We start from the raw sequence: 13911 nt of genomic DNA on the forward strand, positions 1-13911 counted from the left end.
AGTGCTACCACACAGCATGCACAGGGTGAGTCAAGACACCATGCGTCTTTCACCAGAGAAATGCACTGTTTGACTTTTCCTGGGTACTATGTGGAATGAGAGTAAAGGGAGTTGTCTGTGAACAATGCCACAAGTCCAGATCCCAAGCACTGAATTTCCTTGTGAGTAAGAGATATCAGAGAGGGAAGACAACAGACATGGGGAAGGCAGCCTGGGAACAGGCTTCACACTGCGTAGAGACAAGGTCACCCCATGAGTCAGGAAACAGCCCAAAAATCTGCGAAGGTGAAGCCCTGAGAAATCGCCAACTCAGGTTTTGTGTCGTCACAGACAATGGTTAACTCCCTCCCAGGTCATATTCTGATATTTCATCATTTGTTGTCAGTCTGAATCAGGATGAAACATAGATGCTCTTTACAGAAAGAAAAGGTCTGAAAATACCATTCATAAAATTACCTTCCATGTCCTTCCCACTCCCCAGCTGGTTTTTGATAGCTGATCACCTGAGACTTCCACTAATGCCCCATCACCCCCCTGGCTTTCCCTCCATCACCTTTTTCTCCCTCCTGTATCAGTTCTGGTTTAAATTACTCTTGTTTGGGCATGAGAACAAGAGTCCAGAATTTCTGACAAGTCGGGGCCTGAGGTGCCGATACCCCGCTGGGGTTTACTCAAAACCACAGCAGAAGGAAAACACAGACCCGCAATAACAGATTTCTCAGACCTTGGACCACTACACCGTGAAATAATGTGCCTTTACGCAACAGAGGGATTGATTCATCCATGAAATAGAGATGAGCGAGTGCTTGCCCAACATGGGGAACCATCTACTGCAGAGGTGAAAGGAGGGAGTGGGAAAGGCATGGCTGCGAACAGGAGTTGAGCAGGCAGTATTTAGTGTTTTCTCAGATATTTCGACAGCCAGATCACACACACACAAAAATGCAACTCTTGCACTTTGTGAGTGCTTCGTAGGTGCTTGTGCTCATGGTGAACTCACCATCCGCTTTGCTGCTGGGTGTGCCGAGCCCGGTTAATCAGTAAGATGAGTACCACGCCAGACCCATCCCCAGCCAGTAAGGGTATAAAAGGGCCAGTCCCAGCCTGGGGGAGCACAACTTCACCTTCCTGCCTCCATCCACTTCCTCGCTGCTTTATTCTTTCTATCGCTCTCACCCTGCTCACAGCAGCTGCCATGTCTCGCCAGTGCGCTGCAAGGAACCAGAGCAAAGCTGGCTTCAGCGCTGCCTCCGCCTTCATCCCAAATGCCAGCAGCACCGGCTTCTGCTTGCGTTCTGCATCCCAAGGTGGAAACTGCAGTACCGCCACTGGGTATGGAAGATTTGCTGGAGGTTTTGGAAGCAGGAGCCTCTACAGTCTTGGTGGATGCAAGAGGATCTCCATAGCTGGAAGAGGCGGTGACTTCTACGGACCTGCAGGTTTTGGTGCTGGCACTGGGATCTCCTGTGGTTTTGGTGGTGCAGTTGGTGGTGCCTTCAGGTTTGGAGGTGGCATGGGTGGCCCTGGATTCCCTGCTATCCCAGCTGGGGGCATCCATGAAGTCTCAGTCAACCAGAGCCTTCTGAAACCTCTCAACCTGGAGATTGACCCCAACATCCAGAGTATCCGTAAGGATGAGAAGGATCAGATTCAAACCCTCAACAATAAATTTGCCTCCTTCATCGACAAGGTGAGACATTAGATTTCTTGGTTATGCTGTGTTGATTCTTCAGTGTGGAAGCACAAACAAGGGCAACTTATATCTTTATTAACAATTTTGCTGCTCTTGTAGTGCCATTTCTAACATCAGCAGCCTGGGAATAAAGCCTGAGGGGTTCCAGCTTTGAGACAATTCACCCCTTTCATTAATGCTGAGATGAGACCAGCCATCAGGCGGAAAATGGTGATATAGGATGTAAGGAAGCAGAGTTTGCAAAGAGAGCAGGAATGTTAACATCAGATGTGCAATGCTTGCTTGCTTGTCTAAATTGTCAGCTGTTCCCCAAGGGCTAAGAGCTCCCACCTTTCAGCAAGTGAATCCTTGCAGGATTGTACCTTGCCTCTCTAAGGAAAACCATCCTAAAATCACTCTTTCTGAAACATCTTGCTCTATCCAGGTCCGATTCCTTGAACAACAGAACAAGGTCCTGGAGACCAAGTGGGCCCTTCTGCAAGAACAGGGGAACAAACCAGTCAGAAACAACATCGAGCCCCTCTTTGAGACCTACATCAACAACCTCAGGAGACAGCTGAACAGCTTGCTGACAGACAAGGAGAACTTGGGAGGGGAGCTGAACAAGGTGCAAAGCCTTGCTGAGGACTTCAAGAACAAGTAAGCCCATCCATTTGTGGTCTGCCTGGAGAGCAGGGGGTGTTTACGACAGATGCATCTGTGCAGTCAAACAAGGAAAGGCGGCCTTTTTGCTGATATAATCTTGTGAGTAAGGCCCAGGTTAAGTTTAATATGAGACATGTTCAGCCTCAATTCCCCATGGCTGAAAGTCACAGGCAGGGCTAAGAGATCAAGGTACAAAACTGTACACACACACACACACAAAAAAAAAGCGGCTGGTCCTGAAAATATGAAATAACTTTTGCACAAGCCTAGACCAACCCTCCATTTCAATCCCGCAGATACGAAGAGGAGATCAACAAGCACACAGCTGTCGAGAATGAATTTGTGATCCTGAAGAAGGTAGGTGCAGGAGCATAGCAAGAAACACGTTCTCCAGCTTTTCCTATGCTTTTCCAAAACCCACTTCATTTTTGTGATGCGTTTCCTCTTCCAGGAGGTAGACACTGCCTACATGAACAAGACAGAGCTGCAAGCCAGGCTGGACTCCCTCATGGAGGAGATAGATTTCCTCAGAGCCCTCTATGAAGCCGTAAGCACCAGCATTTACATCATTCTCCCAGTTTCCTATGTCCTTGCCTTCCTTTCCCACTTCAGAGGCTCAGGACTGTTTATTTTCCACTCTGTTGCACTAAATAATTCAATGCTTTTTCCATTTCACCTGCTGGCTTAATCCTGCCTGAAACTGTCTTGGAAAAGTCACTTTGTCCACCCAGGTCTACCCAATAACCTGGGGGGTTTCCTTTCTTGGAGCAACATTCGTGTCTCACACCTGCAACTCACCGAAACACCCGCTGCTTTTGCAGGAACTGTCTCAGATGCAGACCCAGATCTCTGACACCTCCGTCATCCTGACCATGGACAACAACCGCAGCCTGGACATGGACAGCATCATTGCAGAGGTCAAAGCGCAGTACGAGGACATCGCTAACCGGAGCCGGGCGGAGGCTGAGTCTTGGTACCAGTCCAGGGTGAGCGCCTAGGAAGGCTTCTGCAATGGGAAAACCAAACTCCCTCCCCCAAATCCCCTCGGGGAGGAGTGTCCCACTGTGATTTTTATAACACAGGATGTTTTCAGATTTAATAATCCTATAAAGTTTGGAAGTGCTAATTTGGGACTGAGAACATACACGTACTTTGGAGTGCAAACACCCACATACCCACACTCTGCTTGGCTCTAAACCCAATACATTTTACCTTGACTGGTTATTCCTCTCTCTCTGACAGTATGAAGAACTGCAGGCTACAGCAGGCAGGCATGGGGACGACCTCCGTAACACCAAGCAGGAGATCTCTGAGCTCAACCGTCACGTCCAGCGGCTGCGGTCTGAAATCGACAGTGTGAAGAAACAGGTAAAGGGCAGCATAAATGCATAAGACTTAACTCTTGCTGTGGTCTAACCTCTTGGTTGTCCAGCCAACTCCAGGGAATACAAATAGATGCATCTTTGAGTTCTGCTGGATCAGGAATGAATACTACAGCATTTATCTCAGTGCAGTAACATCACTAAGAGTAACTTAATACAATATTAGTAAACCTAAGAAGATGTTAAGAGGTGTGGGGTTAGATTAAATCCAGGTTGTGACCTGGCTCAGAACATGGGTCAATTCAATGTTCATTAAGATCACACCTATAGATGTTAACCCAAAGTCATCTGCATCGAGACCTGGCATCACGACCTCAGGGTACAAAGAACTAGTCTATACTCTAGAGAAGGAATGCAACCACTGGTTTTCCTCCACAGTGCGCCAGTTTGCAAACAGCCATTGCAGATGCTGAGCAGCGTGGGGAGATGGCCGTCAAGGATGCCAGGACAAAACTGGCCGAGCTGGAGGCAGCTCTGCAGAAGGCCAAGACAGACCTTGCCCGGCAGCTCCGCGAGTACCAGGAGCTCATGAACGTCAAGCTGGCCCTGGACATTGAGATTGCGACCTACAGGAAGCTGCTGGAGGGCGAGGAGTGCAGGTGCGTCCAATTTTATATCCCAATTTCCAGAGGTGCAATGGAGTTGCAGACCCTTGTCAGGTTTAGACTTCCCACATTCAGAAGACCTGAAACCTGTTTAAAGGCAAAAATTGCCCATGAAGATGAGCTATTTGGGTAGATGGTAGCCTTTCATGCAAACTTTCCAACTTCTACCAAATATATTCCAAGGAAATTCTCCCTTTTCAACCAGCTCCTGTTCATGGGTTCCTCTTGAATTCTTACTGGCTCGTTTTGCTCCCTAACAGGCTCTCTGGAGAAGGTGCTGGTGCAGTGAATATCTGTAAGTAACTTTTAAAGATAGTTTGGCAACTTTTACATTTGTCTCCCTGCTGCTTAGAGCCCACTGTTTGCGGATACCTCTAAAGAGGGTGTTTTCCTCTTGCAGCCGTGACCAGAACCGCCGTAGGAACAGGATATGGAAGTGGAAACTGTCTCAGCTTTGGAGGCAGCAGCGGTGTTGGAGGTGGGGTCTGTGCTGGAGGAATGGGCTTCAGCTCTGGAAGCGGACAAGGCACAGCCGGGTCATGCGTGGTCGGTGGAAGCAGTTCCAGCACGAAGTATGTCTCCAGCACCTCTTCAACCAAGAGATGCTATTAAAGTCAGACATCAGCACTGTTAGCTAGCGTGTGCCAAGCTTCCTCTCGTGTTGTGTACAATCCTGACCCTTTTATTTGCAAAAGATTTGGAAGTCAAAGCTATCCGTCTTTATTTATATGAAACATGCCATGCTCCTGTTTGTTGTTCGACTCTCTGAAATCCCCATTTCCCAGTGTTTGTCTAATAAAAGGCACGTGAAATTAATTCTGTCGCATCCTCCTTTGAAGACCAATTACTTTACAGGACCTTGGAGAAGAGAGTGCTTGACATAGCAGAGCAGAATCGAAGGTAAACAAAAGTCACACACACAAGACTTCAGACCTTTCCTTCCTCTGCACTCACTACAACTCCATGGACACCTCTGATATCCAACAGGAACAGAGCAGCTGGATGTTCCATTCCCATTTGTGTGAGCAAAGTTTTTTTAGCATCAGTATCTTCCACAGGATGGGGAAATATCTACTGTTCCTAGTAGGCACTAGAGAAAACATCCTTCTATCTTAATTTCTACATTATGGCATCTCAGCATTTTCATCCCACCTTGATCATGCCAAAACCCCGGTAATCTTTCAAGGTTTTATGTGATGAGTCATGTAGGGATATAAATCTAGTTTTTCCCAAGAAAGCAAGTACTTCAGCTCATGCTGTTCTGTACATGCACTAGCTGCAGGGGCTAATAAAATGCCGTCACTGCCATTACCATAATTAGAAAAAGACCCATTAAACCCCCAAACTCACCCTCTTTGGGAAAAATCACGTCCCCACGCATAGGCTGTGAGATAGTTAAAGACCCTGAGGGTAAGGAAGGTTTGGTTCCCCTTCTCTGATCTCCTGAACAGCAGTAAGGAGAGACAAACTACAAAGCACCAAATGGGCTGAGATTACTGCAGCAGATTGTGCTGGTTCAATCTCTGACAAAACACCGCCGAGTGACTAAAGCACTAGAGGTAAACGTGATGCACATTAAGTGCATGCTGACTCCTAGCCTAAAGAGAAGGTGATATAATAAACCCCAGCTTTTCATTAATCCTATAGATCTAAGCACCATAACACACTACTGGAAAGGAAATAGCTCATCCTCTTCAACACCTGCCCATCTTTCTCCGGCATCTCCAGACCATATTTCCACTGACACCAGCAGAACTGGTATTTGGTTTGTTATTTAAACACTGTCCAGCATCACGGTCATTTGATGACCTGGACTTTTACAAGTCAGGCTGTTTTCTCTCTGGGGGATCATGTGCTTTTAGCTATCTCATCATTCAGCATTTTGGCTAAACAAAGCATCCAGGCCCCCTTTATAGCCAACAGAAAGGCACAGGTGTGTCCCACATTATCATCTTTACCAGAAGTACCTCTGTGCAGATGAAGTGTTGGCTGCAAAGATGAGGAGTGCAGACCAAGACATCAAACTTCTTGCCTAGATCAGGACAGGTTGCTCCTAGCCAGAGATGGCTGGCAATCGGGGAGCAAAGTCAGTTTTTTGTTTAGCAAAGCACATCAAACTAGCATTTTCAACATCTCTAGATTCCCTCTTGTGGCAACTTCAGTCCCATCAGCTTTAAACTAAATGGCCACTGACACCATTAACCAAGGGAACTTTGGACGTAAATATATTTTTTTTCCCCACCAGTAATCCCCACTCTGAAAAATACAGGTTAGAAAATTTGGTGAGTTTTATGAGCCTGAAGATTACCAGCCCATTGCATTAGCGAGTCTGGTGATTAACGGGTTGGGAAAGGTGGCCACGTGCCAGCATACCAAACCAATTAGCTCAGTCAAGTGAGCTGCGGTCCTCTGCGGACAAGCCCAGCTCTCCAAAAGGATAAAAGGCAGAGGGGACTCCTGATCCAAACTCCCAAAGATTTCTACTCATCTGCCATCTCACCTCATTGTCCATTGCTCTCACCACCAGCACGGATATCAGTCGGCATTAGGTCAGGAGGACTCACTATGTTTTTCGGTCCTGCTTCTGACACTATGCCTGTTAACCGAAGCAGCCTCAGGTCCGTGTCTGTGTCCCGTAGCAGTGGTGGAGGCACGGGACAGATCAGCGGTGGTTTTGGCAGCAGGAGCCTTCACAATCTAGGGGCAAGCAAGAGGATTTCCATGAGTGGAGGGTATTGTTCTGCTAGACCAGGATACAGTTATGGGTCAGGTCATGGCGGGTTGGCATGTAGAGTCGGTGGAGCTGGGTTTGGGTTCGGAGGAGGATATGGCCCTGGAGGTATTCAAGAGGTCATGGTCAACCAACACCTCTTGGTACCTCTTAACTTGGAGATTGACCCCAACATGCAGAGAGTGCGGCAGGAGGAGAAGGACCAGATCAAATCCCTCAACAACAAATTTGCCTCTTTCATCGACAAGGTAAGACATGTTCCACTTCATCCTGCCTGGCATGTTTGTCATTGCCTGTAGACTAGGATCAGGATTGCTCTCAACATTATAAATTTACTTCTAAACCCTTAATGCACAGAATTAAGGACTTTGTTCAGCTTGTTACCTCCATATCCAGACTGTCTATACAGCTCATTTTGTCAGAGCTCTATACACAGTCTGGATATGGTGCAAATTATTTTTTCAGGTTTCTTTGCAGCTGAATATTGCTCCTGGTTTGCAAATCTTCCTACCAATGATCTTTTGATGACATGCCCATCTAAAGCCCACTTTAAATTACATAAAAGAAAAACCCCAAATCCCTCACATTAAAGCCCCCATCTCATGAAAAGTGAGGCAAGTTTTGAGTTGATGATCCCAAATGATTTAAATTTTTCTGATGGGTTTCAGGTGCGGTTCCTGGAGCAACAAAATAAAGTACTGGAGACCAAATGGAGCCTCTTGAAAGACCAAAAAGTTGTAAAAAATAACCTTGAACCTATGTTTGACGCATACATCAGCAACATGAGGAGACAGCTTGAGGCTCTAGGAGGGGATAGGCTGCGGCTCAGCTCAGAGCTGAAGGCTATGCAGGATGCTGTTGAAGACTTCACGATCAGGTAAGCAACACACAGAAAGAAACCTGTCCAGTTTTTCTTGACTCTATCTTCTTCCTGGGTGAGTTAAAAGACCCAAGGCAACCCCAAAATGTGAGACCTCAGAAAGGACTAAAGTGACACGAGTTGCCCTCACTTTAGCTGCTGTATGTCAGCAACAGCACTTTACCTGTTGCAAGACACATGTATTTGTTTTGTAGGGACAGGTGAACTTTTAAAATGTTGCAAAAGGCTCAGATGGTCAGACATCCACAGGAGTTTGGGAGCACCTTCTCAAAAGCTTAGTCTGTCCAGAGCTGAAGCTTTCCAAATGGTTTCAGCTCCTGTGTAATCATTTTAATACAGACCAGGATGAAACCTGAATCTTAACAAGACTATTGAGCACTCTGAACACTCACATTTCTTACTGATGTGGGTTCCCTTCCAGAAGAGAAAAATTGTCTAAAAAGAAAGATTAATTTTAAGTGTGTGCTTAAGTGTTGTTCTTTTTTAAAAAAAAATGTTATAATCATATATAATTCATATCAATGTATTCAATAGTTTTAGCACTTCTGAAAGTTAGCTTCCACCCCATGGAAAGTCACTGAAATCTTGGACGAGGGTTTCAGCTCAGCTCATTAACTCTTTAGGTTGTTAGGAGGAGGTGTTCCCTCTCTCATCCACTCTTTGCACTTTGGAAAAACATCTATCAAGAGTTAGTGTCTGCTACCATGCCCACGAGGGATGCACTGCTTAATGGATGTGAATAAGTAAGGAGCTTTTAAATTGTCAATCTGGAACCAGAAAAACAAGAGATGAGAGCTAGGTGCAGGCTGCAATTCAAAACAAGGACACGCACATTCTGCCAAAAGCTCTCTGCTCTCCCTTTCTTGGGAGATCATGTCTCTGACATTTTCTGCCACCTTTACCAACAGTGCCTCTAGCCCCAAAGTAGCATTGGAATGGAAATGACTGCTTTGGGGAAGAGAAATCGTCATCCATGGTCTACTTTGAGACTTCTTTTTTATGATTCTCTGTGCCTTCAGAAAAGAAACATTTAACAGAGAAAAAAATCTGTCCTGTGTCAGTTTGGCCAGGTAAGATGTCAGGGTCTGCTACAAATCAGCCATCTGGATTTCCTTCATTCATTTTAGGATGGGACAAATGACATTCCTGAGATAAATATCCTTCTCCATCAGCTACCGAAGAAACCTCAAAGAACAGAGCTTAGCCAAAATAGCCAAGTTCCAGATAGCTGACTTGAGATGAATTCCAGCAGTAAGCACAATACTGCTATTGATTAACTGGGTCAGAGAGTGTCCTCCTCCTATTCTCATCACAGGTCCATGGTGAAAGCAATTTTAAATTTTGAAAAGCAATGTCTAACATTAGCACAGTCTGGAGCAGCAACAGAGATTCCTCAGCTGAGAAAAGACCCTTGGGTGAGCCATGACTTCAGACAAGAAATCCTTTGACAACCAAAGGTCACATCATAGAAGAGGTTCAGACTTTAATACTCTGCCTCATCTGACTAAGTGTCAAATATTCCTTCTGGCTCCAGATCAGGGAATCTTTGGGCAAACACTCAGTTACATCATACGCATTGCTGCGCCAGGAGCATCATGTTGCATTGTGGCAACAATGCCTACACCTACCAAAAGGACGTCACCACTTCTGTCCCCATTTCCTAGGAATTGGTTCTTCTTACCTTTATTTATTTTAAACTTTGTGGATCCCAAAGTATTCATCCTAATGGTTTGCTCTTCTGAGTCAAATACTAATCCATATGGCAATTAGAAATTAGACATATGCCAAATTAGTTTTCCTCTTCTATGTGGCTAAGAGCTCAGAGTCCCACAAATCTATATACAGGCTAGGACTTTGCTTAATGGAAATGATTTTAAGGGTTGGATATTCCTGATGTGAAGAAATCTTCCCCCATGAAAGGGTCATGAAAGGCTAACGTCTTATTAGCTGCACAGATTCCTTCCTTTGAACTCCCGTCTTTCATCTCCCTCATTTAATCATTTCATTTGAGCTGGGCATCAGTCCATGGCTATTGCTGGTTTTTATCCTTTCCCAAGAGTGGGACCGCGTGCTGCTGCTGATCCAGACCTTGGCTTTCCTTGCCCAGGACATCATCCTCCCTCCTCCCCGGCCATCCCCAGCCCTCCCGAAGCCACCGCGGGAGATGGCGTCAGAGATCCCAGCTCTTCTGACTAACCCAGGTGTGGCGGCGATGAGCTCAGCTACGGCTCCACCCAGCCCTCCCGGCCTGAGAAAATTTAGAGAGTACAAGGCTCCCATTCACAGCAAAAACTTCTGGGAGGATAAAACGTGCCTTTAATAAAGGCCTGCAGCTTTTCCAGATGGCCTCCTCCCATCACCTAGCCCAAGGGTGCTGTCTTTCTATCATAATCAGTGAGATACATATATCTAATAATGCTACGTATAATATATGCACTGACATAGCAAGGATATAGCATTGTTAAATAGCTATTTTTGTTGTTTCCTCCAAAGATCCATGCATCGGGGGTCAATGCCCCTGGGAACAGACCCTTTAGTCTCTCCACAAGCACCCTATAATGAATGTGCGGAGGAGGGATTTCCGCACGCCCGTGGTGGATGGGGTGGGTTGCAGTATGGAAGCTGTAAAGGGATGCTCATCCCCCCTTCCCAACAGGTATGAAGAGGAGATCAACAAGCGCACGACTGCGGAGAATGACTTTGTTTTGCTCAAGAAGGTGAGGCACCAACAACAAAGAAGGGACACACTTTTTAAAGGCAAAACGCATTTGAATGCAAATAACCCTTTTTATCCGGCAGTGCCAAGCTGGGCAAAGCACTTAGCAAACGTGTAGTCATCCCTCCTAGAAGCAGAAACACCCAATTGTGCCAGTGTGTCAGTCCCTGGCAATAGCTTGCTCTTGTTTCAGGCCCCTCATAAAAAATTCAGGTGAATCCTGGTCCCCCAGGTACCAGATGAGATCTGGGTCATCCATACCTTGCAGTCACTCCACTAATTGCTCTGCTGCTTCTGCAGCCTCTCTGTATCCAATCCCACCCCCAGAGCCCCCCTGGTCCCACCTGCAGGAGACACAATAAGAAACTTCCACTATTTAAAGCATTGTCGAAAATATCTGTCTGTGCACTGGCAAGAAAAGGGAAATTCAGTGGCTTCTACATGTGAAAAATTGCTTAGATCTATGGACACTATTATCCCTCCCTCCCCCAAAAAAGAAGGTAGAGGGAAGAAACCAGGTCACTTTTGGCTCTGTTTAAAGGCACAGAGGTCAAGGAAGTCTTCAGTTCTAGTTTGTCACCAAAGGTTTGTATTAAATGACAACTGGTCTTTGTACAAGGATGCAGATAGGCAAGGTTTTGTTCGCTACCCCTGTTGTTGCGATTCCAGGACGCGGATGCTGCCTACATGAACAAGGTGGACCTGGGGACCAAGGTGGATGCACTGACAGATGAGATTAACTTCCTCCGAGCCCTCTATGAAGCAGTAAGAATCCCACGCTTCCCAGTTCTGTGATTTCCTTATTTTCCTGGTACCAACAGGATTGAACCAGCCTGAGAGAGCTCTTCAGAGCTGCAGTTCCTCCCCGATCTTACCCCTCTACCACACATCATCTCTGGGACAAGCGTAACAGTGAAACATTTGGGACTGAGAACGAATTTGTTTGACTTACAGGAGCTGTCTCAGATGCAGTCACAGATCTCCGACACTTCTGTGGTCCTATCCATGGACAACAACCGCAACCTGGACCTGAACAGCATCATTGCAGAGGTCAGAGCGCAGTACGAAGACATCGCTAACCGGAGCCGGGCAGAGGCTGAGTCCTGGTACCAAAGCAAGGTGAGGATGTGAAAATTAACCAGGTGAGCTAGGAAAATTTTTGTTTAGCGTTTCCCAAAGGCTATGTTATACTGGAGAGTGCAAGCAGAGAGGACAGGGGAGTAGGGTGTAAAATCAAGTCAATTTGGATAGGATTCATTTAGTTTCTCGGACATGTGAAAATGTCATTTTAACAACGAGAGACAGAGGAGCATAAGGAGATAGAGGTAGGAAGGAAATATGCTAAAGCTCATGAGGAAGAGCTTGGATTGAGTACAGAAAGAGACAGGAGACCCAGTCAAGAGAGGATCAGAGCAGGGTCAGTCTCTACCAATGAGTTCAAGCTCCTGCCCAGATCTGACTGTGCCCTGGTGTCTCATCTCCCTGCCCATCTCAGTATGAGGAACTGCAGCTCACGGCTGGCCGGCACGGAGATGACCTCCACAACACCAAGATGGAGATCTCGGAGATGAACCGCATGATCCAGCGGCTCCACTCGGAAATTGATAGTGTAAAGAAACAGGTATGGTGCACAGGAGCCCTCCAAACATGGGGGCACCTCCATCTCCACTACCTTGCCGTACCCTTGCAAGAACGCCTGGAAATCAGGGTCCAAACCCACCGAGCAGTCACCAAACCTATTTCTACTTCTTGCAGTGCGCCAGTTTGCAGACGGCCATTGCAGATGCTGAGCAGCGCGGGGAGATGGCCGTCAAGGATGCCAGGGCAAAACTGGCTGGCCTGGAAGATGCTCTGCAGAAAGCCAAGGCAGACCTGGCCCGGCAGCTCCGCGAGTACCAGGAGCTCATGAACGTCAAGCTGGCCCTGGACATCGAGATCGCGACCTACAGGAAGCTGCTGGAGGGCGAGGAGAGCAGGTGGGTGCCTCCGCCAGCAAACAAAATAATGTCCAAACCCACAGATGTTCTCACATCTGCCTTCCAACAAGAGAGGGAAGGGCCGCAAAAAACTGCAGAGAAAACACACTCCTACCCTACGCAGTTACAGGTGTTATTTCAATTCCTATCAGACGCTCATCATCACACCTTAACACCCCAGACCATTCTGTTATCCAATGTCCCTGGTGCCAAACTGATGCTTGAAATTGTCCTAAATAACAAGCCCTTACTTCTCTGTCCTCTCTTTCTTCCAGACTGGCTGGAGAAGGCGTTGGTGCGGTGAATATTTGTAAGTAGTCTGGCTCATAAGCAATAGATTGAGTATTCATTGAGTTATTCCTTAAATGTACCTGAAACTGAGGATAAGACGATGAAAACGAGCTATGCAGCTAGTAGTTACCAGCACAAAAATGGAGTATACTTAGGGTTTTGCAGCACTCTGCGGGACTGGGGAGGCAAAAGAGCTTGCTACATCTATTCTCTGACCAACTCTGAACTTGAAAGGTTTTGTCCCTAGGAGATTTAAGATTGTCCCTAGGAGACTCAGATGTGTAAGGCCAGCTCTGCTACAGGATAGGAAGAAAAGCCAGAGAATAAGTTGTGTGAAATACAGGCAGTGGTAGACTGTCCAAGAAAAACCATGAATGTGTGAAACTAAAGGTTGAAATTCCTTCATACTATTCCAAACAAATTAACCCTCTTCCCACGGTTTTCCATCACAGCCGTGGTCTCATCTGGGAGCAGCTACGGAGGTGGGAACATGCTGGGGTCAGGCTTCAGCAACAGGCTCAGCATGGGGGGAAGCGGTGCCAGCTCCGGCAGCGGGAGCTGCCTGGCCAGGGGATTCAGCTCTGGCACGGGAAGCAGCTCAAGCATGAGGTTTGTATCGAAAAGCACTACCAAGAAGAGCTATCGGAGCTAAGTCACGGCAGCATCCAGCTCACTCGGAGCAGAAGAGGTTGAGCACCACCTCCTGCTGCCAGCACGAAGCCTGTTAACACCATCCAAAGACCCACGCTTACCGCTTTCCCGTCAGGGGAAAACTCACCCCCAGCACTACTTATTGGCTTGGGAGAGATGCCTCCCTAAGTCCAATTAATTCCTCTGCATAAAGCCTCACCCAGCTGACTGGAAGCCCAGCACTGCTTATCAACAAGTAATCAGCCTTCCCATTAATGGGCGCCATCGTTAGAGCTCGGCTTGCAGCTTCCCAGGGTTCCCTTTTGCTCCAGTGCTCTGGTACAAACACAGAGTAGATGCAG

The 13911-nt window shown here is 46.9% G+C and overlaps 2 protein-coding genes across 2 annotated transcripts; both read left to right on the forward strand.

Annotated features, from left to right (window-relative positions):
* The first annotated feature begins 1195 nt into the window (after positions 1 to 1195).
* Positions 1196 to 5059, forward strand: LOC142041232 (keratin, type II cytoskeletal 75-like). Its single transcript, XM_075049890.1, has 9 exons — positions 1196 to 1690; positions 2118 to 2332; positions 2635 to 2695; positions 2790 to 2885; positions 3160 to 3324; positions 3581 to 3706; positions 4099 to 4319; positions 4586 to 4620; positions 4726 to 5059. Exons 1-9 carry the CDS (start codon positions 1196 to 1198, stop codon positions 4935 to 4937), a joined length of 1626 nt encoding a protein of 541 aa, XP_074905991.1. The 3' UTR covers positions 4938 to 5059.
* Positions 5060 to 6849: 1790 nt separating this feature from the next.
* Positions 6850 to 13600, forward strand: LOC142040955 (keratin, type II cytoskeletal cochleal-like). The gene is made up of 9 exons (XM_075049401.1): positions 6850 to 7304; positions 7725 to 7933; positions 10593 to 10653; positions 11322 to 11417; positions 11607 to 11771; positions 12148 to 12273; positions 12408 to 12628; positions 12904 to 12938; positions 13372 to 13600. Exons 1-9 carry the CDS (start codon positions 6891 to 6893, stop codon positions 13569 to 13571), a joined length of 1527 nt encoding a protein of 508 aa, XP_074905502.1. The 5' UTR covers positions 6850 to 6890; the 3' UTR covers positions 13572 to 13600.
* The last annotated feature ends 311 nt before the right edge of the window (positions 13601 to 13911 follow it).

Source organism: Buteo buteo, chromosome 17 (genome assembly GCF_964188355.1).
Source record: "Buteo buteo chromosome 17, bButBut1.hap1.1, whole genome shotgun sequence".
NCBI lineage: Eukaryota > Metazoa > Chordata > Aves > Accipitriformes > Accipitridae > Buteo > Buteo buteo.